This window comes from Xenopus laevis, chromosome 1L (genome assembly GCF_017654675.1).
Source record: "Xenopus laevis strain J_2021 chromosome 1L, Xenopus_laevis_v10.1, whole genome shotgun sequence".
NCBI classification, from domain to species: domain Eukaryota; kingdom Metazoa; phylum Chordata; class Amphibia; order Anura; family Pipidae; genus Xenopus; species Xenopus laevis.
In genome coordinates, this window is record NC_054371.1 from 218,246,968 (window position 1) to 218,272,755 (window position 25,788).

The 25,788-nt window shown below is 40.9% G+C and overlaps 1 protein-coding gene across 2 annotated transcripts in view; it reads left to right on the forward strand.

Annotated features, from left to right (window-relative positions):
- The window catches only part of pdzd2.L (PDZ domain containing 2 L homeolog), a 206,251-nt gene that overhangs the window by 36,728 nt on the left and 143,735 nt on the right, over positions 1-25,788 (forward strand). For both annotated transcript variants that reach the window (XM_018266584.2, XM_018266579.2), the window contains exon 2: positions 10,044-10,764. In XM_018266584.2, coding sequence (XP_018122073.1) covers positions 10,292-10,764 — 473 coding nt within the window. In that variant the 5' untranslated portion in view covers positions 10,044-10,291. The remainder of the gene's footprint in view (positions 1-10,043; positions 10,765-25,788) is intronic.

Consider the following 25,788-nt stretch of genomic DNA (forward strand, 5'->3'; position numbering starts at 1 on the left):
CAGAATAATGGGGCTGCTTACTAATTAGTTAAAGGGGCTGTTCACCTTTAAATTAACGTTTAGTATGATGCATATGGGAATAAACTATATTGTTACACTGGGAGTTATCACCTGGGGGAAAACACCCCAAACCCACCATGCTGCCTACCATTGGCTGTAGCAAAATCACCTATCACTGCCCTTGAAAGAAGGTTTTTGGCCCAAAAAACTTAGAAAGTTCTCAGAAAAATTAAAGTTCTCAGTGAAAACATTAGAATTTATAAAAGCAATAAAACTGCCAGTGTAGTTAGTCAGTGATGCTTGTACCGGTAAGGGCACACGCTAAGATTTGGGGAAATTTAGTCGCCTGGCGACAAATTGCCTCTTCTTCGGGTGACTAATCTCCCCGAATAGCCTTCCCGTCGGCTACAGTCTAAATCAGAGGGATGGCACTCGGAGCGCTTCATTTTCCGAAGTCACCCGAAGTTGCCTCACGAGGAAACTTCGGGCAACCTCGGAAAAAGAAGCACTCTGTGTGCCATCCCTCTGACGATTTGTCGCCGGGCAACTAAATCTCCCCAAATATTAGCGTGTGCCCTTTCCCTAATGGTGGTGCCCAATTCCCACCGAAGTCTGCAGCGTCAGCTAACTGGCCCTGCGGCTACATTCCACTCCATGCCACAAAGATAACACCATAAATCACATAATAATCCCCTTTTTCCTTTGAAGGCTGATGTGCCTGGAGCAACCATGGGTTCCCACTTGTGCAAACAGATTAATTGAGTGTGTGTTTGTGACCTCCCCCCTTATCTGAGCTTCTCTTCAGCTCCGGCAGCATTTTATCTGCAGGAAATAAAAAGGGGGAAATGCATTGGCTGTTACTGTTTAAAATCAAAAATTTTTGCCCATATTGATGCTATAATGACAGTGTTGCACTGCTGCTATAAACATAATGATAAGTAACAGGTTTCACTTACTGCATTGTTGCACAGGAGATCGTAGAATGTCTGGATCAGGTCTCGCCATCATCTTAAAGGAGGTTGTTCACCTTTAAATTAAATTTTAGTATGAGGTAGAGAGTGATATTCTGAGACAGTGAAATTGGTTTACATTTTTTATTGGTTGTGGTTTTGAGTCATTTAGCTTTTTATTCAGCAGCTCTTCAGTTTGTTATTTCAGCAATCTGGTTTTGCTAGGGTCAAATTTACCCTAGCAACCATGCATTGATTTGAATGAGAGACTGGAATATGAATAGGAGAGGGACTGAATAGAAAGATGAGTAATAAAAAGTAGCAATAACAATGGATCTGTAGCCTTACTGAGCATTTGTCTTTTAGAAGAGTCGGTGGAAAGTGTCAGAAGAAGGCAAATAATTAAAAAACTATAAAAGAGAAGACCAATTGAAAAGTTTATTAAAATTAGCCATTTTATAATTTAACTTAAAGGCGAACCAGCCCTTTAAGCCCATTGTATGGTTGCCATGGATTCCTGGGTGTAAAAGTGATTCCCTAACTCCGTTTGCAGCGCAGAATTCCACACCCCAGAACTGGTTTATTGGCAGAATCCAGGGAACAGCTGTAGGGAATTCTAAAGGCTCAGCCTGTCTTCCCAGACCCAATGCCAACACCAAGATAACTTTACCAGCCTGATAATATTTCCTCTTGGTCCCTTTTTCTTTCTATTGCCTGGATAGAGGGCCGGCTGTAGGGCAGCAGCAAATAGCCTGTGGCCCTTAGGTTCAGAGGGGCCCGAATTGAGGAGAATATAGTGATATAGGTTTATATGTGTGTTCCGCTATTACATAAAGAATCCATTTGATATATAATCTGTGCCTTTAAGAAGAAAATTCTCACATGACTTTCCAGATCTCATAACTCTAAGTGGAATTTGTAGAGATGATGAATGAATCTGTTATTCTGGAATTGCCAAAGGGAGGTGCGAGTTCTGTAAATGGAACAGGGAAACCATTGGTTGTGCTGATAAAGCACCTTTGGCCCAGTCTCCAATGGACTTGCACCCCCTATGGCTTCTTATCACATTCTCATGAGAATTCTCACCCCCTTTCTAATAAACCTAAATAACCTCAGCCTGGCTCCATACTCCGTCTGTACTACATTCTCTGCATCAACTACCCCAGCACCCATAATCCATTGCATGACGGAACACTTGCTGCCCCGCCAGACTCCCAACAAACATGTATTTGCTCCCTAGTTCCATTAAAGGGGGTGTTCATCTTTAAATTTACTTTTAGTTTGATGTAGAGGGTGATGTTCTGAGACAATTTGCAATTGTTTTTTCAAGTTATTTAGCTGTTTAATCAGCAGCTCTCCAGATTGCAGTTTCAGCAATATTGGTTGCTAGTGTCCAAACTGCCCTAGCAACCAGGCATGGATTTGAATAAGAGACTAATGTATGAATAGGAGAGGCCTGAATAGAAAGATGAGTAATAAAAAGTAGCAATAAAAATACACGTGTAGCTTTACATAGCATTTGTGTTTTAGATGGGGTCAGTGACCCCAATTTGAAAGCTGGAATGAGTCAGAAGAAGAAGGCAAATCATCTAAAAACGATATATATAAAGAAAAGAGGTTAACTCAAAAGTGAATGATCATGTGCTGTTTTCTAAAGTTGTCTCCGATCTCTTTGTGAGCTTATTTTATTTCTGGCTTTTCTTTCTATTAATATACAAATAACAATAATATAAAAGACTCTAGTGCCCTCTAGTGGTAGCCGGCTCAATTGCAGCATACATTGCATTATGTAGTGTAAAAATATACTACAGTTTAACCTCAATTTAACATCCCCTGATTTAAATTTTTCCCCTCATTTTACATTGTTGTTTTGTGGTCCCACCTATATATTATGCATAATACATTTCCCTGATTCTACATTTTCTTGGATTTTCTGCTCCCCTGAAAAACGTAAAACAGGGGTTTGTATTTTCCTTATATCCAGCACACAACAAATTAACCTCTGTCCCTCCAGGATAACTGTATTTCATGATTCTGCTGGTCCTAGTCCTCCTATATTTCGACCCAGCTGGCGGGGGACTTTTCCCTTACACCATGGGAATATGTAATTGGAAAGAGCAGATCCATACGCACAGCCAGAATTTTATTCTACAGTGAATATAAAGATCCGGTATATATGTATGTATATGGTATATATGAATCATATTGAAAGGTTCTGATTCAGCCCAATGCTCCGTATTCCCTTTGGAACTGGAAACACACAGTGCAACTTCCCTATAATTGCCTTTAATTGCAAGCTCTTGGACCAGTTAGCAGTGTTTTTCTAGTAATGTTGTTATAGCACAAGGGCCCCAGCTCAGGGGAATTTACTCTCCAGCTCTCAGATGCCCCGAATGAGAATAGATTTGTGCGTGTGCTTTGGGTTGTTCTGTAAATATAATTACACTGGGTTAATCTGGGATCTGTGTTCTGCTGAGCATTTGTGTGTGTGGCTTGGCTGACCCACAACCCCTTGAGGCGTTTGTTAATCGGGACCGGAAACTGGCTCCCTGCCATCAGGATGTTGGGTCTCCTGTGGTCTCGGCTGTTCTCCAGTGCAGTAATACCAGGGGATTAGGCTCTTTCTACACAACGTCCCTAGTTGTATCCTCCAGCCAAATAGTCGTGCAATAAACATACAATTCAGCCAGTGCTTCCCATACTGTGCCCGTTTGTAGGGGATCAAACTGAACCCCCAGGTTGGGTGAGATCTGGAGTGACTCCTTATCTGCCCTTATAGATGTTCCTGTGAGTTTAACATGACAGCAGTCAGTCTAAAATGAGTTTGGGGGAATATATTGTAATATATTGTAATGAATCAAGGGGGGCCTTGACTTCCCCTGTATCTTCTATACCCCCCTCTAACAAGTATTTTAATATTTCCCTGGAATGTTTTAATTTGGCCAACTGACTTCAGTGGACCTGATAACTTAGATTGGGATTATTTTTTTTAAAGGACATGTAAACCTTGAAAATAAGTGAATGTAAAATGAGGCTGCTATTCTAAGCACTTTTATAATGTACATTCATTATTTATTTATTTTTGATTCCAAGATATTAAAGGATACATGTACTGTTAAAGGGGTTATTCGCCTTCCAAACACTTTTTTCAGTTCAGTTGTTTTCAGATTGTTCCCCAGAAATAGACTTTTTTCCCAATTACTTTCTATTGTTTATTTTTTACAGTTTTTCCAAAATCTAAGTATAAGGGCAAGGTCACACGTGGAGTTTTTACGTTACGTTTTTAAAAATGCGTGGTCAAGCGTAAATGAGCCAATGAAACCACACATGCATGATAATGTGCGTTTTTCAGCCTGTAGTTTTCTTTTCCCAACATGCGTTTCTGTTTTTTCTCGTTCCCCACAATTCCACTCAGAAGAGTTTTAGTAAAGTTTTGCAATAAGAAAAAAATGAAAGGCAAGTGGAAAACTATTTACATGCAGAATGTAGCCGTACTGCTTGTCAATACACAACGTAATTACGTCACCAGCATACAACGCCATAAATACGTATATGCGAAATCCATCTCGCAAGAGTTTGGCCATCATATTGAAAATACGCAGCGTATTTCAGCAAAGTGTATCTCCAAACCTGCAGATCCCATAGAGGTCAATAATATGGCATTTCTTTGGTATATTGGCGTTTCTGCTAAAAAACTAAAATACTGGCGTCTTGTGGCGGATGTTGGCTTGCAAGTGCCCTGTGGGAATTGCTCTAGTGCGTATTCCATTATTTTCAGTAGGGCTTCATTTTGTGTGTATTTACGCTCGGCTGTACGTTTTTAAAAACGCATTTTTTCCAACACTGGCGGAATTTTTTTTGACGCCGGTGAATTTTTGCCGGCCAATTTTCGTGGTCGTTTCGTGAATTTATTCGCTGGCGGCGAATGGCGCAAATTCGCCGCGAATTTGCGCCTGCCGAATAAATTCGCCCATCACTAATTAGCAACTATTGTATCAATTCTTACAGCTGCCTGTAATGTAACTCAAGGATTCTGCTCAGCAGAGACAAAGATAAGAAATCTATCAACTAAATGTATCCATTTAGAACAGTTTACAGGGTCGGCGACCCCCCCCTCCCAGAGCTGCTTTTAGAAATTGACAATTTACACTTTAATATTAGAAAAACGGTGACACATAGAAAATAGAAAGTAATTGGAAAAGGTCGTTATTTCTGGTGGTCTATCTGAAAACAACTAGTTGTTTGAAGGTGAACAACCCCTTTAAAGTGAATGAATTTTGTTATACCAGCGCCACCTGCTGGACTTGCTGTTATAACAAAATTCATTCATTTTAACAGTACATGTATCCTTTAATATCTTGGAATTAAAAATAAATAAATAATGAATGTACATTGCAAAAGTGCTTAGAATAGCACCCTCATTAATTTTATATTCACTTATTTTCAAGGTTTACTTATCCTTTATCTGAAACAATTTACTATGATGAAATATATCATATACTGTTCCGTTTTTTCTCGGGATAGTCCAAATTTTGACAGCTCATCCCGCAGTCCCGGATTGTTACAGAAATGTCCAGAGTTTCTCACTGACACCAGAAAAAGATCCAAACGTTCTAAAATTTAATTATACGAGGCTTTTTGGCAAAGAGCCCACCAGTAATAACACGTAAACATGGCCCTAAAACACCCAGAAATGTATTCAAACTTTCTATAACCTGAATCCAAATTTTGAAACGTGGACATGGTAATTATGGAGTAAGGCCACAAAATGGTTGTGGTCAAAAACTTTTTGTCAACTTTCTGATTTTAAAATATTAGGAGGTATGATATAAAGGGGTTGTTCACCTTTAAAGGTACAGTAACATCAAAAAAATGAGTGTTTTTAAAGTAATAAAAATATAATCAGAATCAAAAGAAGAAGAAGGCAAATACAGTAATTTAAAAACTATAAAAAAAGGGAGGGGGGTTAAAGGCCAATTGAAAAGTTGCTTAGAATTAGCTATTCTATAAGTATTACTACTACAAACAGTTAACTTAAAGATGAACCACCCAGTTAAAAGTCACCGTGGCTGTACAGGGGTGAGCCCCCCCATTATGGCCCTCTTTCCCCTACTACAAACCCATTCCACTCTATTTCTATCACATTCTTTAGCCCATTCTGTAAGATCCCAGCAGTTCTTTCCCCATAATGATTAGTGTTACACTAAAACAAACTGTTTTCAGAAGGAGCAGCCACAAGTATGTTGGATTCTCAAGTCTAAGGGGCAATTATTCCAGTACCCAGTCTGTTTATATTGCAGCCTCTCGCTCTTTCTGTTTTTAACTGAAAACCACATAATAAGCATCAAAGCAGCTGCTGTTGTTTCATGTTTCTGAAGCCGCTGTATAATCGGTTTAGGGCAGAGGCACCCGGGCAGATTCAGGCGACTAATCTCCCCCAACTGCCTTCCCCTGCCTTCCTGCTGGCACGAATGTAAATAGCAATCGGATCCATTTTGGGAAATTAAGCACTCCGATTGCCATCCTGTCGTGATTTACATTCTAGCTGGCGGGTAGGCAGTTCGGAGAGATTAGTCGCCCGAAGAAGAGGAGATTTTTCCCTGAATCTGACCGTTTGTCTCTGCCTTTATGGGAGACGGAACAACGTCTTTCTTTAAGTAAAGAGCCACCTAATAATCATAGTACCCAACATTTAGCAGTGCTTGCCTAAACCTGAACATGTCACCCCTAGTTCATTTTGTAAAGGGGTTGTTCACCTTTAAATTTACTTTTAGTATGATGTAGGCCAGGGATCCCCAACCTTTTGAACCCGTGAGCAACATTCAGAAGAAAAAGGAGTTGGGGAGCAACACAAGCATGAAAATTGTTCTTGGGGTGCCAAATAAGGGCTGTGATTGGCTATTGGTAGCCCCTATGTATCTGACAGACTACAGGAGTCTCTGTTTGACAGTCCAACTGGTTTTTATACAGCCAAAACTTGCCTCCAAGCCTGGAATTCAAAAAAAGCTCCTGCTTTGAGGCCACTGGGAACAACATCCAAGGGGTTTGTGAGCAACATGTTACTCATGAGACACTGGTTGGGGATCACTGATGTAGAGAGCGGTATTCTGAGACAATTTGCAATTGGTTTTTATTTTTTATTATTTGTGTTTTTTTAAGTTACAGGTATAGGATCCGTTATCCGGAAATCCATTAGCCATAAAGCTCTGAATTACGGGAAAGACATCTCCCATAGACTCCATTTTATCCAAAAAAAAATCAAAATTTTTAAAAACGATTTCCTTTTTCTCTGTAATAATAAAACAGTAGCTTGTACTTGATCCCAACTAAGAGATAATTAATCCTTATTGGAGGCAAAACCAACCTATTGGGTTTATTTAATGTTTACATGATTTTCTAGTAGAGTTAAGGTATGAAGATCGGTTATCCAGAAAACCCCAGGTCCGAAGCATTCTGGATAACAGGTCTCATACCTGTATTTAGCTTTTTATTCAGCAGCTCTCCAGTTTGCAATTTGAGCAGTCTGGATGCTAGGGTCCAAATTCCCCTAGCAACCATGCATTGATTTAAATAAGAGACTGGAGTATGAATAGGAGAGGCCTGAATAGAAAGATGAGTAATAAAAAGTAGCAATAGCAATACATTTGTAGCCTTACAGAGCATTTGTTTTTTGATGGGGTCAGTGACCTCCATTTGAAAGCTGGAAAGAGTCAGAAGAAGAAGGCAAATAATTAAAAAGCTATCAAAAAAGAGCATTTGAAATTGGCCATTCTATAACATTAAAAGTTAACGTAAAGGTGAAGCGCCCTTCCAGGTCTCCCAAGACACCCAGCATCAATATGAGAGACACACTTGTGCCTAAAGAGTCACTCACACAACGAACACTGGAAATGACACCAGATGGAGCAGATTTGCGACAAAATGCGCACGCAGTTAATATTCGCAAATCAGACGCAGATGCATTGTGCTTATTACAGTTACTCTTATCACATTGCCCTCTTGCAACTTCAATGATACTCCAATTCTAGTAGAAATGCTGCATTGTGGGTGGGAGAAAGACATGGGAATTGTGCTCAAAATTGCTCACGGCACTTGCAGAGGTGAGTCCTGTTGTGTTATACATTTTGGTTGGGGCTTATTGTTCCCTGCGTGTGATGAGTCCCGTGGCAGCTCCGTTATTCTCCATATGTCCGTGTGACTGGTGCAGCTCCGTGGGAAACCAAAGGTATTTGGGAAGCTCTGTACATGAGTTTAATATTAGAATACGGAGGGTTGTGGTTAAGCATGTAAAACAATGTTAGTTATTATGTACTCTGACTTGTAAGCAGCCTGGGAGATGGGATTTCTGTTACTCTGCCCTTTTGTCCTGAAACTCTTCTCCCTGACGTCTCCGCTCTGAACTCATAGCAAAGCTATAGGGGTTATGTGGCTGCCCCTACCTATAGACCTTGTCATGTTCAGAATACAGAGGTGCAGAAAGAAAATAAAGTGCACCCTATGGAAGTAACTCCGTTCTGGGAAGTGGCTGCAGCCAGAGGTTCAACTAACATACAGCAGACCCCCTGCAGGGACCCAGGGAAAACGGGGGTCTGGACTGCAGGGTCTGCTCTTTGCTTCTGCCTGGTACCTGCCTTGGAAAAAATACAAAATATTGATAAATCGGAGGGAGTCCAATCTGCCAGTCCATATAGGGCCTCAATAGCTCCAGGATTTTGCCCCAGCTCCCAAGGTTCTATGGAATAATAACTCAAAAGAAGGTATCCTGGAAGCTATTATATATATATATATAAAGTCAAAAATTTATTAAATACTAAAAGTAAAAAAATGGTACATACTGACCCTCCAAAAAAATCTACTTTACGCCTTTCGTACCCGCCGGTACTTAGTCATAAGTGTCTGTAAGTGCCTGGTACCTGCATTGCTCCAATTCCTGCGCTGTTTCCTGCATCACTGCAAATGAGGGTGCAGTTCATTGTAGTGAAGGCCCCCGAAAATGTTTTTTTTCGGGGGGGGGGGGGGTGGACTGCTTGAGTTGCCCTTGGTGGTGCCAGGGTGAGAGGATGGAATTGTGGGATTGTTTATATATTAAGGGGTGGATAAATATTTTAGGCTTTGTCATTTAAAGGATAAGTGAATAACATGATTGTGCAATGGCTGACTGTACCTGTTCTCATGGAAAATTCATAAATAAATGAGAATTAAAAAAAAGTGAATATAAAATTGATGAGAATGCTTTCTGCAGCCCCCTACAAACACTTGACCGGTTTAGCCTTACGTGAACTCCCTCAGGCAGCAATGCCTATAGACTCCATGGGTGCATGGAGACAGTATTTTATCTTATGTAGGGGGACTGCATGTTCCCTGCTCTGCGGAGTTAAAGGATAAGTAAACCTTAAAACTAAGTGAATGTAAAATTTATAAGGGGGCTATTCTAAGCACTTTTGCAATGCACATTCATTACCGTATTTATTTATTTTTGAATTCCAAGCTATTAAAGGATACATGTACTGTTAACATGAATGAGTTTTGTTACAACAGCGTCACCTGCTGGTCATTTTCCCACCAGTCTGACCACCAAGTAGTCAAGGAAGTTGTCAGGAGAAAGACAGAGGCTGCTCTGATGTTCTTCTGCTTAGGAAAGAGTTGAGAAAGGTTTCTAATTTTTTTCCTAAGCAGAAGAACATCAGAGCAGCCTCTTTCTTTCTCCTGACAACTTCCTTGACTACTTGGTGGTCAGACTGGTGGGAAAATGACCAGCAGGTGGCGCTGTTGTAACAAAATTCATTCATGTTAACAGTACATGTATCCTTTAATATCTTGAAATTCAAAATAAATAATGAATGTACATTGCAAAAGTGCTTAGAATAGCACCCTCATTTATTTTACGTTCACTTATGTTTAAGGTTTACTTGTCCTTTAACTATGCATAGAATCATTGTACCTGTCAGTGCATATATCAGCTGTAAAGATTCCCAGCACCCTTCTCATAACTTCTAGTTCCACAGATGATTGGTGAATACCAGTCTAGCAGGACTAAATAACAGGAATCAAGAGTAGAATTAGTATTGAATAAATTATTTCTTTCCCCCTTAGGAAACTTGGATTTTGGTTTCAGCCATGATCTTCACCAGTATTGACCAGTGAATACCGCCAGTTGTGCCTGAACCTGAACATTCTTTTCTATACGGTTTGGTCTCTGGAGGTCTATGAGAATTGGTTGTGTCGGGCCCCTCGTGTCTGACTAAGTGCCATTTCTTACCAGTGAATTCAATCAGAACTGTACCCCGGGGCCGATGTAGAACTGATGGTTAACATAATGTTCAAAGCCTTGGATTTCAATAATGCCCATCACTCAGGAGAACGCCCAGCTCTACCTCGCTCTTCTCCATCGTTGGCTGCAGGACAATGTCGGGGAGGAAAGCGAAGAGCCAGAGAAGCGCCTGTACCTGGCCGCCATACACAAACTGACGGAATACATACACTTCAATTTTACATTGGATGAAAGTGCCTCCAAGTATAACCAGGGTGCCTTGGATATGGAAATCTGCACGGTGTACTTAACCAAGGGTGAGGATGATGATGTCCTGGGTCTGAGCTTTGGAAATATCCCTATATTTGGCCATGGTGGGGAGAAACGCAGAGGCGGGAAAAAGAGGAGGGTGCAGAACGGACCAGTCGTTGACGTGGGATGTATCTGGATAACCGACCTAAAAAGACAGAGCAAGGCGGCCAAATGTGGGAAAATGAGACTTCGGGACGAGGTTCTGTCTCTCAATGGGCAGCTCATGGTTGGGGTAGATGTCGGCGGGGCCAGGTAAGCTCAATCCAATCTTTTGTGCAACAGCTGCTAAAGGATATGTAAAACCTTGTAACACGTTAAAGGATAAGTAAACCTTACAAATAAGTGAATATAAAATTAAGGAGGGTGCTATTCTAAGCACTTTTGCAATTCATGTATTTTTAATTCCAAGATATTAAAGGATACATGTACTGTTAATATGAATGAATTTTGTTACAACAGCCCCACCTGCTGGTCATTTTCCCACCAGTCTGACCACCAAGTAGTCAAGGAAGTTGTCAGGAGAAAGAAAGAGGCTGCTCTGATGTTCTTCTGCTTAGGAAAGATTTGACAAAGGTTTCTGACTTTTTTTTTTCCATCAATTTTCCATTTACTTATTTTTAAGGTTTACTTATCTTTAATGCAAAATTGCTCACTGTGCTCTTCAGAATATTAAGTTAGTGAGAGAGCTTTGTGCACTTTTTTATCATTTTGTTTGTTAACCGATTGAAAATGTGTTGACTATCTGAACATTTCTTATTAGATGTTCTTGTTCGTTTTGAACTTGCACCCTAGTGTATTACTTGCAATATATTTTCGAGACTGCAGGATAGTAGCTGTCTTATTGTTTTCTTTAGCTGTCCATTGTGAAAATTCAATAAATTTATTTGAAATACCACAAAAAAAGAAAGCTTTGTGATATTGCTCTGCTTAGAACTAACTAGAAAACCTCAGATGAATCTTCTCTGCTCACTCATTTTCTATGCAGAGAAACATCCCAAGACTTTCCTTTTCTAACTAACTTCATTTTCCACCAAGTGGACTTTATATTGCGACAAAGGTAGCAACCCTATTCCCATGATACACAATAGAAAATGATAACGTTGTTTTAATTGCCAAACTGCACAAGAGTAGGACTAAATTCCAAAAAAAATTATCGGGCAAGGTATGGGATGAGGGAGGGGGGGTATTAGATGTGGTTGGGGAGGGGAAGCTCTTTGTGGAGAGAACTTCTTAAAAAGTGATCTAATTGATTGTGTTTTAGTTGAACGTATCCTTCCGACACACACAAAAGAGCTGTGTTACCAGCGTATGCCAGGGTGACTTATTTCTCATTGCACAAATATAAACACAGCAAATGACAATTGTGGGAATTAGGAACGGTCGGGTTCTATTGTGTTGGTTTTATCATGGGAAGTAGAACCGGCGGCTTGGTTATTATAAACAGCTCTCAGTTCCCTGTACTTCTATTATATGTGCGAGTCTTCTGCATAACTGGCCTTTTAACATACCTCCCAACTGTCCCTTTTTCAGAGGGACAGTCCCTCTTTTGACAGCTCAACCTGAGGTCCCTCATTTGTACTGGAAAGTCCCTCTTTTCTCTGCACTGAACAGCCAGAAAAAGAAACAAAGTTTCTAACTTAATTGGCTTTTGGCAGAGAGGCCAGTACAGCTAACAGGTGCAACTAAGATACTTTGTAACAATTTTGAGATAAGAAAATAAGTAATTTTAACAGTTTAGATAAGGAGAAATATTTTCACATTTTTATAATGAACATGGTAATTACGGGGTGTGGCCACTAAAATGGGTGTGGTCAAAAAAATTGCCGCACTACATGCAGAAAACATTTTTGTCCCTCTTTTTACTTCCAAAATGTTGGGAGATATGCTTTTAATGAGAGGTAGAGGGACCTGCTCATGGGAGCTTACACTCTAAAGGTGGCCATACACGTAGAGTTCCGCTCGTTTGACGAATTCGCCAAACGAGCAGATTTCTCCCCACATTGAAGTGGGCGATATTGGGCTGATCCAATCGTGGGCCCTAGGGCCGAACGATCGGATCATAATGCTGCCAATACGGCCAGTCGGATCGCCCTAGGGCCCAACGATTGTATCATAATGCTTCTATGAACAGATGCGGCCGCGATCCAACGGGATTTTTAACCCTGCCCGATCGATTAATCGAAGGAAGGTCGTCGGAGGGCCACACGGTCTGTCGGCAGCTTTTATCGCCCGTGTATGGTCATCTTAAGGGAAATGGCATGGGGGGTAATTGCTGTTCCCTCGAGCTAGAAAACCCCCAAAAGTAATTGGGAAATGAAAAGCCTTAAAATTACCCTTTCCATTTGTAATTCAGCTGACTGGGAACAGACCATTTCAAGGCTTTTCAATGCAAACGTATTTTGGGGTGTTTTGTCACCATAGGGGAGCGCAATTTCCCACGTGCTTTTGCCCTAAAACAGAAGTGAGATGTACTGTATGCTGCCCATTGTCAAGAGAGTTGTTTTGCCCATATTGATTCTATAATGACAGTGTCTTTAACTTTTAGTATGATAGAGAGTAATATTCTGAGACAATTTGCAATTGGTTTTCATTTTTTATTATTTGTGTTTTTTGAGTTGTTTAGCTTTTACTCTCTCCAGTTTGCAATTTCAACAATTTGGTTGCTCAGGTCCAAATTAACCTAGCAACCATCCGCTGGTTTGAATAAGTGACAGAAATAGGAATAGGAAAGGCCTTATAGAAAGATGAGTAATAAAAAGTAGTAATAACAATACATTTGTAGCCTTACAGAGCATTTGGTTTTTAGATGGGGTCAGTGACCCTCATTTGAAAGCTGGAAAGAGTCCGAAGAAGAAGGCAAATAATTTAAAAACTAAAAAAATGAAAGCCAGGTGAGAAGTTGCTTAGAATTAGCCATTCTATAACATATTAAAAGTTAACTTGAATGTAAACCATCCCTTTTATCTTTACCCCAATTCATCCCAATCTTAACGAAGACTAGAAGAGTAGATTGACAACAGAAGGGGACCCAAAAATAATTTATTAGGTGCCGCAACTGAGAGAGGTTGAGGAGAGGAGGTGGAGGCCATAGAAGGAGCGATGGGAAGGCCAGATATGGGTCATGGCTCAGGATTAACAGGGAGTTGTGCCTTTTGGGTTTAGTGGAAATTTTATGATTTTTACTTTTACAGGGGGAATGAATGGCCAACCCTGTTGTTAGTTGGTTCATTAATTCTATGAAAATGTATTTATATCACCATTATCAGTCTCCCCTCTAGGGGTCACTGTCCTCCTATTCATTTCCATGCTGGACACACTGGCACAGATGCTGCAGAGAGAGAACTGGGGTGTGGAATTTGCTACAGATGGAGCCAGTAATGGGATTGTATATAGTGCTGCCCAGTGTCATGCTCACACACTCATTCATAAACTGGCACACATACATAGGGGACACATACATAGGGCACGCATACATAGGGCACGCATACATAGGGCACGCATACATAGGGCACGCATACATAGGGGACACATACATAGGGCACGCATACATAGGGCACACATACATAGGGCACGCATACATAGGGCACACATACATAGGGGACACATACATAGGGCACGCATACATAGGGTACACATACATAGGGCACGCATACATAGGGTATGCATACATAGGGCACGCATACATAGGGGACACATACATAGGGCACACATACATAGGGTATGCATACATAGGGCACGCATACATAGGGGACACATACATAGGGCACACATACATAGGGTATGCATACATAGGGCACACATACATAGGGCACACATACATAGGGGACACATACATAGGGCACACATACATAGGGCACACATACATAGGGCACGCATACATAGGGCACGCATACATAGGGTACACATACATATTGCACACATACATAGGGGACACATACATAGGGCACGCATACATAGGGTACACATACATAGGGGGACACATACATAGGGCACGCATACATAGGGTACGCATACATAGGGCACGCATACATAGGGCACACATACATAGGGCACACATACATAGGGCACACATACATAGGGCACACATACATAGGGCACGCATACATAGGGCACGCATACATAGGGACAAATACATAGGGCACGCATACATAGGGCACGCATACATAGGGCACGCATACATAGGGCACGCATACATAGGGCACGCATACATAGGGCACGCATACATAGGGGACGCATACATAGGGCACGCATACATAGGGCACGCATACATAGGGCACGCATACATAGGGCACGCATACATAGGGCACGCATACATAGGGCACGCATACATAGGGCACACATACATAGGGCACACATACATAGGGGACACATACATAGGGCACACATACATAAGGCACACATACATAGGGGACACATACATAGGGCACACATACATAAGGCACACATACATAGGGGACACATACATAGGGCACACATACATAAGGCACACATGGTGCTGTTTGGCAGTCAGTGTTAGGAACCAAATGATGGGGCCAAACAAGCCGATTAAAGGAAAATTATACCCCCCGAACAATGTAGGTCTCTATAAAAATATATTGTATAAAACAGCTCATATGTAAAACCCTGATTCATGTAAATAAATCAGATGGCACACACAGAAGCATTCGTGCTCAATGGTAGAAGTTTTATTGAGATCCCCACAACGTTTCGCACAGCCTCCTTTCTCAAGTGCTCTCCTTGAGAGGGGTCCCACACTGTCCCAAAATGGAAACAATACCCCTTATAAAAAAAATGGTACATTATTGGTCTTTATGAGTCGAGGGGCCTGGGGGAAAAACAGATTTTGGGGGGGGGCTCCTAGCTGGACTGGTCAACCTGGGTCCCTTCAGCTCTTGTTGAATTACAACTCACAACTCCTCCTGGCAGCCTTTTTTTTTTTTGACAACAAGGCTGCAGGTTTGGCAACAGTGAGTCAAACTGTTTCTGTTGCCATGTTCCTGCCTACAAGGGCTGCTTTTTGGGGTATCACGCTGCTCCAGTTTGAGGACATTACCCCTAATAATGAATAGTACTGGTACTGGGGTTAATTTACAAACAAACAATTAAATTGTATTACAAAGAAAATAAATCTGGGATTTACCTGTCCCTCCTCTAAGAAATTTTTCTTAAAAAGCCAGAGTTCCAGTGTAGAACTTTGATCTGTTATTTTGGGGTATAAAGGGGTGTTTCAGGAATATGACACTTAGTCTGCTGATATGAAATCTAAAATATAATAACTTTCTGCCCAGCTGCTTTTCAGTCTTGCTGTCCTTGACAGTCAGCATAGTTGGTTGCAAAAAGGTGTTGGGTTGAGGAAACACAGAAACAGAACCTTAAGGGTCAGGGCCCACAGGTAGATTCGGGGAGATTAGTCGCCCTGCGACAAATCTCCTCTTCTTCAGGACGACTAATTTCCCTAAACTGCTAAAATGTAAATCCCCGGCAGGATGGCACTCAGAGCGATTCGTTTTCCGAAGCTGCCCGATTAATCTCCCCGAATCTGCCTGCGTGGCCTGACCCTAAAGGAAATGTAAACCTTTTAAACAAATGAATGCCCGTAGCTCTTACAACAACCTGGCAACCAATCAGTTGTTTGTGCTTTTATTATTCTAATAGCTTTAGACTTCAGAACAGCTTGGCTGCTGATTATTGTGTTTTTGTTCCCAAAACCTAGAACAGGAGTCGCCATGTGTTATTTTTTCCTTCATGTGCCTTGGTGAATGTGACTCAGGTGCACTTTGTACTGTTGTGGTGCCGAGAGAAGTGTTTTTTGGAGCCGTAACAAATGTACTTAAGAGGAAATGTTTTCGGGACCAGCCTTTGAGGTGTTATCTCTGGCTGCTGATATTCACGGCAAACAATGAAAACCCTCTTTTTCCAGCATAAATACAACAATACTAAAGTTAGATAAAATACCTAAAGACCCTTTTTTTCCTCCCCTCCTAATCGGCTTTTCTTTCTCCCTCTTGCCTTTTAAATTATGTTTAAAGGGGAAATTGTGCTGAAGTTGTAGCTAGGGGTTGCCCCCTTTTTAAAAACAATTTACCGGCCAGTAGTGGGGTGGTAACTAAATGGGCGGACCATGATGTAAAAAGGGGCGGAGCTGCAGGTTCTGATGCAAAAGGGGGCGTGGCATCGCAGAGAATCCGCTCCTCAGCAGTGATGGATGAATCTGTCCTGTGTAGCTTTGCCGAAAAATTTGTCAAGGGGCGACACTTTTTACACATGTGACTCTTTTGTCCAAATGCATTAAAGTCAGCAGGGATCAAAATTATTTTACACGCACTACTTTTTTTGTTGCAAATTTTTGCAGCAGTTTCGTGAAGAAATTTGCAGGTGGCGAAATGTGGAAATTCGCCGTGAATCTATGCCTGGCAAATAAATTCGCCAATCACTACTCGCCAATGTGCCGGCACTTGAATTAATTGCCTCTGCTCAGGTGCAGACAGACGTGGCGGATTTTGGTGCCGAAAGGAGAGATTTTGCATTTCGCTATGAAATCAATTGCACCCGAGCTGAAGCAACATATTTGGTAGGCAGTGGAGAAGTGCCATGTGTTTCTCCTCAGGTACATGTGGCCCTAGCCTAAACCTGCAGGCTGAGCCAATAAGTTTCTGCAAAAAAAAATGTTCCCATCATCAGGCGAGGAGGGAACACCAGGCAAATGCCATATTTTGCTCTAGTATAAGCCCTAATGAGGCCACAAAGAAATCTCCTTCCATGAGCCGGGACATCAGTAACAGCTCCGATCATCTGCTGAGCATCAGACTGTGAGTATGTGAAGCATCTGTGTTTGGCCTGGGGCGCAGGTGGGTCTGGAATGGTTCTTACTGTAATTCTTTAGTCTCAGAGCCAGTATTAGATCTACTTGCCATTTTGCTGCACTGATGGTGCCATAAACCCTTCATGAAACGTAAGACGTTCATTGACACATATGTTATTTCATTGAACGGAAATAGGGTTGCAACCTTTGCTGATGGCTAAACCCGAACACGGGGGCAGATAACATTGGTGTGGGGCAGTGATGTAGGAACAGGCATGATGACATCAGAGGTGGCATAATGATGTTGGTGGTGTTATGACGCCAGGGCAAGGTTATTGCATCACTTATATGCAACTGGCTGGATTTCTATCCAATGTTTTAAAGTGTCGATGCCCAGTTCAGAACCACACAAGTGGCAACCATATCTCCATCTATATTCTGCTTGATGATTAAGCCCAATCCTTTAATTACAGGCATGAGATCTATTATACAGAGATCAGTTATCCAGAAAGCTCTGAAATACAGCAATGCTAATTTAGAAAAAAACATTCTTATTTTTGATTGATTTGTTTTTTTTTGTATCTGTCATAATAAGAAAGGTGAGTATCTTAGTATTTAAATGCTTTTCATGTACAGTATTGGCCAGATTATTGTTCGGGTTTCATAAGGCTGAAAACCGAACAGAAAGCTCAGACCCGAACAGGCCTTATAAAAACCGAACTATTCGGGTCAAAACAGGTGGTAACCCTAAACCCGGAAATTAATATGGCACCTCCTGCAAGAAATACACAGACTAGAAGGTGCAGGGCATGTGCTGATGGACCAGTTGAGTAAAATTGGGTGTGGTTGGGCGAATCACTCTCTATATACATCCATATCAGATGATGGGTAGGGATACCCATTATGTAGTGAGTGCACGGAACATACATTGGCTTGAATGTTATTCCCACTTATAAGTATAATTATTTTATTCCTCAGAACCATTTTCTCTTGTTTCCTATAATAAAAACGAACTTGTCAAAAAGCACAGCCTTTAATGTTGTTGTTGTTGTTCAGAGAGGCTGCTGTGAACATTATTTCTAGTAAAAGCCACTAATGTGCCACGATTGATGGATCTGCATCCAAGAGAGAGAGAGATGCGCCTGCATAAACCAGCACCCAATGAATTATACATTCACCCATTACGGCTGCCTACATTAACAGTAACATTACATAATAACAGCGGCTGTGATGTTAATCTGTAGTGACAAGGTTCTGCCGATGGCACCGGGGAAAGGATTTGAGTTTGGATAAGACGAGGGCACAGGGTGTAAGTATAGGTGGTGCCCAAACACAACTCTGGCTATTATATGGGCTCTGAAATTAAAAGCTCAAGCCATTTCACTTCCCCACTGTTTCCCATTAAACTAATTGGCAAATGTGCTCCTATAGCAGACACTGGTACTGAACTACAGATGGGGAGGGGCATTTTAACCCTATCTCTTCTACCTGAGATCCCCACAGCACCCAAAACACAATGGGGGGGATTCACAAAAGGGGAGATAGCCCATTTTTGGAGTAAAAGTGGTGGTAAGCTGGTGTAAAATACTTTCTCCATATTCAGAAATCCACCTAAATTCCGACTCAAACGCCACTTTTCATATTTTAGTGAAAGAAAGACGGTTTACAGACACTTTAATGAATTTGTCATACAAACGACAAAAAAATGGCACAAAAACTATATTTTAAACTACATTTTCTGCCGACATTTTAAAAATGGAGTAAAGCTCAGTATAACTCTAACCCTGTGTGTCAAATCAATTCTAAAATAAACTGCTCTGCTTTGGTTCACTCAATCTTCATTTCACACCTCTTGTAGGTGCCCCATTGGGGAATTATTATCATATTAATAGGGATAAGCATTTTATAGTCAGGGCACAAGTTTGTGTCTAACCCTATAGGTGTAAAGCTCTTATTAACAAAACAAGCCAAACACTGATTTATACAATTTGATATGTAAAAAGTTTTTAACTCACACTGGCATTATTTTACTAGCTATATCTTAATGAATGAGGCAATATTAGCAATTTGAGTAAATATATTATCTAAAGGAAAGGTAAAGCATAACAGCCATTTTTTTTTAGTTTTAGCAGCAATTAGACACTTGACCTAAGATAATAAAAACGATTTTTGTTCCAAATCCCTATATTATTAGCATTTCTTGTATTTAGACCCTTATATCTTGTTGCAGAATTGGTAGGCAGGTTTAGAAAGTCCAGGTTATCCTGAAAAAAAATAATGTTTAATTTTCCTAGGTAAAATAAACCCCTCCTCAAAAATTCCAATTGATGGCTGACAGGTGTAGTAAGAGCTAAAGGCAAATTCAGAAAAAATGTCTATAAAACGTCGTGCAAAAGACAAAATCTGAAAACTGTCTGTTTAAAAGACAAATTCACAAAAGTGGAGATAGAGGTTTGTGAATTTGGTGGGAAATCTGAAATTTTTATCTCCACTTTTATTTTGTCTCAATATGACCACTTTTGTGAATTCCCCCCCAGTGTGTACCATAGGCCTTAACAAGGAAAACTGCCCAAATTTGGAAATGGGTCCATGTACAACAGTATGAATACTTATAATATATATATATATATATATATATATATATACACACTATTTTTATGCAGTAGGGGGGCTTATCCCATTAATTGTCACTTCCCGGGCATCAACTTTAGGGGGGCCATTATTGTGCAGGACATGCAGTCAGAGCCCTGTAAATCATTGGTCTTCAAGATTCATTTAATGTGGCCATATACAAACAGATCAAATTAGACAAAGGGAAGTTTCTTACGATGGTTGGTATGTGTATGGTGGGCCACCTAAGGATTTGGGGATTGGGCAGGTTTGAATATTTTTTCTAATGTCGATCAGTACACTGTGATAAAGTGAAAAGGAGCTGCAGCTCATTCATTGGTGCACTTGGCGGGCATAGTTGTAACAATAGAAAGGTTTCCATACCGGCATGTGTGGCCCATTGTATTATTGCTTTCCGTTTGGTCTGTGTCATGATTGGTCGGATAATGCAGGAGATCGATTCATGTATAAGGTATTTGGAGAGTCCCTGGGTTAGCCAGCAACCTATACACGTTGAGCAATAGTTCTATTTCACCACCCTACTGTAGTACAATGGTCAAGGAGATAAGTCGCCTGCTAAAAATCTTCTCTTCATTGGGCGACTAAACTTCTGTAAATGCTTTCCCATCGGTGATAAAGTGAATTGCTGGTGGTAAAACCCATGTGTTACCAAGGTTAGTCGCCCAATGTAGAGGAGATTTGTAGCAGGCGACTAATCTCCTGGTGTGCCATCAGCCTTATCAAGGTCTTTCACAAGGGATCTCAGACTAGTTATCCCATATCAGTTCTTTGTTCTTGGTGACTGTGATGTCCAGGCATAGTAGGAGTACCCAGAAATGGTGCCTCCACCTTTGTACAAAGCTTTAAGCTTGCACACATTTTTTGGGGCGGCAATTTGTTCCGTGCATGATAACAGCCAAATATAATAATGTGCTCCATAGTTCCTTTACATTAACCAGTTTCTAAATGAGACATTCATCATTGTTAATCCCAATGTAGCCATCATTTTCAGATTAGTCATGCTGGTCAGCTCTTTGATCTTAACTACAGATGTTCCTTTTTTCAATTACCCCCCCCCCAAAAAAGAGAAACTTTCCAAACAACCATGACAACTCTATTTTAAGTCATTTAATGGTTGGCATGAATGAAAAGCTTTTGTTGTCAACAGCAGCTGTAGAAGAGAAGGATATGAATTCTTTTGGGGTTTTCGGTAGAACATCTGTGCCCTTAGCCAACGCCAAGCTCACGCTACCCCTGGAATTTCTCTTGTGTTTGCTTCTTGCATCTGCTTGAAGTCGGCATCTAGAATAGCTTGAATAACACTGTGTATGGAAATGTGTGATTGTTTTTCCTAGGGGATGAAGGGTTTGGTGTTCCTTCAGCAGAGGAATGATTCAGAATGTAGCTTGGTGGAAGCTCAGGAGATGTCTCTACTAGGGACCTATATACAGAAGACCTGCTCAGGTCTATATATACAGGCTAGATAGAACAGGACATGTGTCCATAAAGAAGTGCAATAAAATCTTAAGGTATAGGAAGATTGGAAGATATATTGGATGAGCTGTTTAGTCTTTAGTCCAATTTAATCTTCTCCCTGGACACTTATTGGCTATCGAACTGTTTCGCCCAAAGTGCAGAAATCATGGGCACTTATTGTATAGTGGTGGGAAATAAACACAGTGATCACTGCATCATATTGTTAGAACAGCGGGATTGGCTGTATATTTATTTCCCTTTTTTATTATTTCTCCAAGATGTTCACAGTTTTAAGTTAGGGACAAACATGGTGGATCTCGGCCTGTGGAGAAATACAGGCCGATAATCCTTTTATCCAGTGTTCCATGTGCCTGCACTCAAATACATTGCCTCCTCTCATGTGCAGGCTGATGCAGTGGATTTCAGCCCCTAAATTTGAGATTTTTCATTTCAAAATCCTTGGGGGCAAATTCACTATGCGCCGAAGCGCCTAACGCTAGCGTCAATTCGCTAGCGTTGGCCATTTTCGTTACTTCGCAAATTCACTAACGGACGCTGGCGTAAATTTGCTAGTGTTACGTCGCACCCTTACGCCTGGCGAATTTGTGCAACGGACGTAAATACGCAAATTCACTAACGCGCGCATTGTTCTGAACACTACCTTTTATGCTAGACTTCCTTCGCCACCTCAGACCAGGCGAAGCGCAATAGAGTAGATAGGGATTGCTTCAAAAAAAGTTAACATTTTTTCTAAGTCCCAAAAAACGCTGGCATTTTTTCTATATTATGGGTGATAGGCTGAAAAAGATCGAAAAATTTTTGGGGCTCCCTCCTTCCCCCTACATTTCCTAACTCATGGCAACTTAACTATACAGTGGGCACATGTGTAGGGCAAAATAACAATTTTATTTGATGTTTGAAGGTTTCCCAGGCATTTGTAGTGCTGCTACATATGCCTCCATTGAAATCTGAATTTGGTGCCGTATGCAAATTTACCATCGCTAGCGTAACTCCGCTTCGCTTAGCGAATCAACGCTAGCGCAACTTCGCAACCTTACGCTACCCCTGAGCGCAACTTTGGATTTTAGTGAATTTGCGGAGCGCTAGCGAAACTACGCCTGGCGAAGTGCGGCGAAGTTACGCCTGACGCAACTACCAATCTTAGTGAATTTGCCCCGTTGTCTGCAGAGGGGTGCATGCACATGGAGCAGAGGAGTAGCTGTTTCCCCACTACATCTGCAAGCTACATTATCACCCCCTACTGGCATCATTTGTATTTTATTCCCATAAGAAAAAGCCAGATAAAGAACTGGGGCTACTATTCAGGGGTGTGGCATGGCATCATTGAGACATGGGCAGCTGAATCTGGCCATAAATGGCACTGTCCATAACCAGGTGAAATCCCTTTCTTTTCCTTATAGTTTCTAAAGGGAGACAGCATAGAACTATACCGGCATTGTTAATCCCTGGTACTAAGTACAATTCTGCAGAAATATTTGAGGATATACAGTAGATGTAACAACCCTGTTCTCCAGTATCGGAGATCTGATTAGGGATATAATCTGCGCTGGTAAGTGAAAGCATTCACCGGATCACTTACAGGGATGAAAGCTCTTAAATACATTATAAATAAATTATTACTGCTAAATAGTTTGAGCTTTAAGCCCGTGCTTACTTTGGTGAAATCAGGTTGTGTAGTGCTAGTAAGTGTAGCCAGATGATTTACCTCCACAATATATACCTTCCCAAGATACTACTAATGCAGAATAATGCTTAGGTGAAGGAGTGATCTAGCTATAATCTATTTATATCAATCATCTATCTATTTTCTCTATCATCTATCTTTCTATTATCTATCATCTGCCATTCAATAATCAATCTATCTATCTATCTATCTATCTATCTATCTATCTATCTATCTATCTATCATCTATCTCTCTATATCATCTATCTCTATTATTGATCTATCTAGTTATCTATCTATCTATCTATCTATCTATCTATCTATCTATCTATCTATCTATCTATCGATCTATCGATCTATCATCTATCTCTCTATATCATCTATCTCTATTATTGATCTATCTAGTTATCTATCATCTACCAATCTATCTATCTATCTATCTATCTATCTATCTATCTATCTATCTATCTATCTATCTATCTATCTATCTATCTATCTATCTATCGATCTATCGATCTATCGATCTATCATCTATCTCTCTATATCATCTATCTCTATTATTGATCTATCTAGTTATCTATCATCTACCGGCATGTGTGGCCCATTGTATTATTGCTTTCCGTTTGGTCTGTGTCATGATTGGTCGGATAATGCAGGAGATCGATTCATGTATAAGGTATTTGGAGAGTCCCTGGGTTAGCCAGCAACCTATACACGTTGAGCAATAGTTCTATTTCACCACCCTACTGTAGTACAATGGTCAAGGAGATAAGTCGCCTGCTAAAAATCTTCTCTTCATTGGGCGACTAAACTTCTGTAAATGCTTTCCCATCGGTGATAAAGTGAATTGCTGGTGGTAAAACCCATGTGTTACCAAGGTTAGTCGCCCAATGTAGAGGAGATTTGTAGCAGGCGACTAATCTCCTGGTGTGCCATCAGCCTTATCAAGGTCTTTCACAAGGGATCTCAGACTAGTTATCCCATATCAGTTCTTTGTTCTTGGTGACTGTGATGTCCAGGCATAGTAGGAGTACCCAGAAATGGTGCCTCCACCTTTGTACAAAGCTTTAAGCTTGCACACATTTTTTGGGGCGGCAATTTGTTCCGTGCATGATAACAGCCAAATATAATAATGTGCTCCATAGTTCCTTTACATTAACCAGTTTCTAAATGAGACATTCATCATTGTTAATCCCAATGTAGCCATCATTTTCAGATTAGTCATGCTGGTCAGCTCTTTGATCTTAACTACAGATGTTCCTTTTTTCAATTACCCCCCCCCCCCAAAAAAGAGAAACTTTCCAAACAACCATGACAACTCTATTTTAAGTCATTTAATGGTTGGCATGAATGAAAAGCTTTTGTTGTCAACAGCAGCTGTAGAAGAGAAGGATATGAATTCTTTTGGGGTTTTCGGTAGAACATCTGTGCCCTTAGCCAACGCCAAGCTCACGCTACCCCTGGAATTTCTCTTGTGTTTGCTTCTTGCATCTGCTTGAAGTCGGCATCTAGAATAGCTTGAATAACACTGTGTATGGAAATGTGTGATTGTTTTTCCTAGGGGATGAAGGGTTTGGTGTTCCTTCAGCAGAGGAATGATTCAGAATGTAGCTTGGTGGAAGCTCAGGAGATGTCTCTACTAGGGACCTATATACAGAAGACCTGCTCAGGTCTATATATACAGGCTAGATAGAACAGGACATGTGTCCATAAAGAAGTGCAATAAAATCTTAAGGTATAGGAAGATTGGAAGATATATTGGATGAGCTGTTTAGTCTTTAGTCCAATTTAATCTTCTCCCTGGACACTTATTGGCTATCGAACTGTTTCGCCCAAAGTGCAGAAATCATGGGCACTTATTGTATAGTGGTGGGAAATAAACACAGTGATCACTGCATCATATTGTTAGAACAGCGGGGATTGGCTGTATATTTATTTCCCTTTTTTATTATTTCTCCAAGATGTTCACAGTTTTAAGTTAGGGACAAACATGGTGGATCTCGGCCTGTGGAGAAATACAGGCCGATAATCCTTTTATCCAGTGTTCCATGTGCCTGCACTCAAATACATTGCCTCCTCTCATGTGCAGGCTGATGCAGTGGATTTCAGCCCCTAAATTTGAGATTTTTCATTTCAAAATCCTTGGGGGCAAATTCACTATGCGCCGAAGCGCCTAACGCTAGCGTCAATTCGCTAGCGTTGGCCATTTTCGTTACTTCGCAAATTCACTAACGGACGCTGGCGTAAATTTGCTAGTGTTACGTCGCACCCTTACGCCTGGCGAATTTGTGCAACGGACGTAAATACGCAAATTCACTAACGCGCGCATTGTTCTGAACACTACCTTTTATGCTAGACTTCCTTCGCCACCTCAGACCAGGCGAAGCGCAATAGAGTAGATAGGGATTGCTTCAAAAAAAGTTAACATTTTTTCTAAGTCCCAAAAAACGCTGGCATTTTTTCTATATTATGGGTGATAGGCTGAAAAAGATCGAAAAATTTTTGGGGCTCCCCTCCTTCCCCCCTACATTTCCTAACTCATGGCAACTTAACTATACAGTGGGCACATGTGTAGGGCAAAATAACAATTTTATTTGATGTTTTGAAGGTTTCCCAGGCATTTGTAGTGCTGCTACATATGCCTCCATTGAAATCTGAATTTGGTGCCGTATGCAAATTTACCATCGCTAGCGTAACTCCGCTT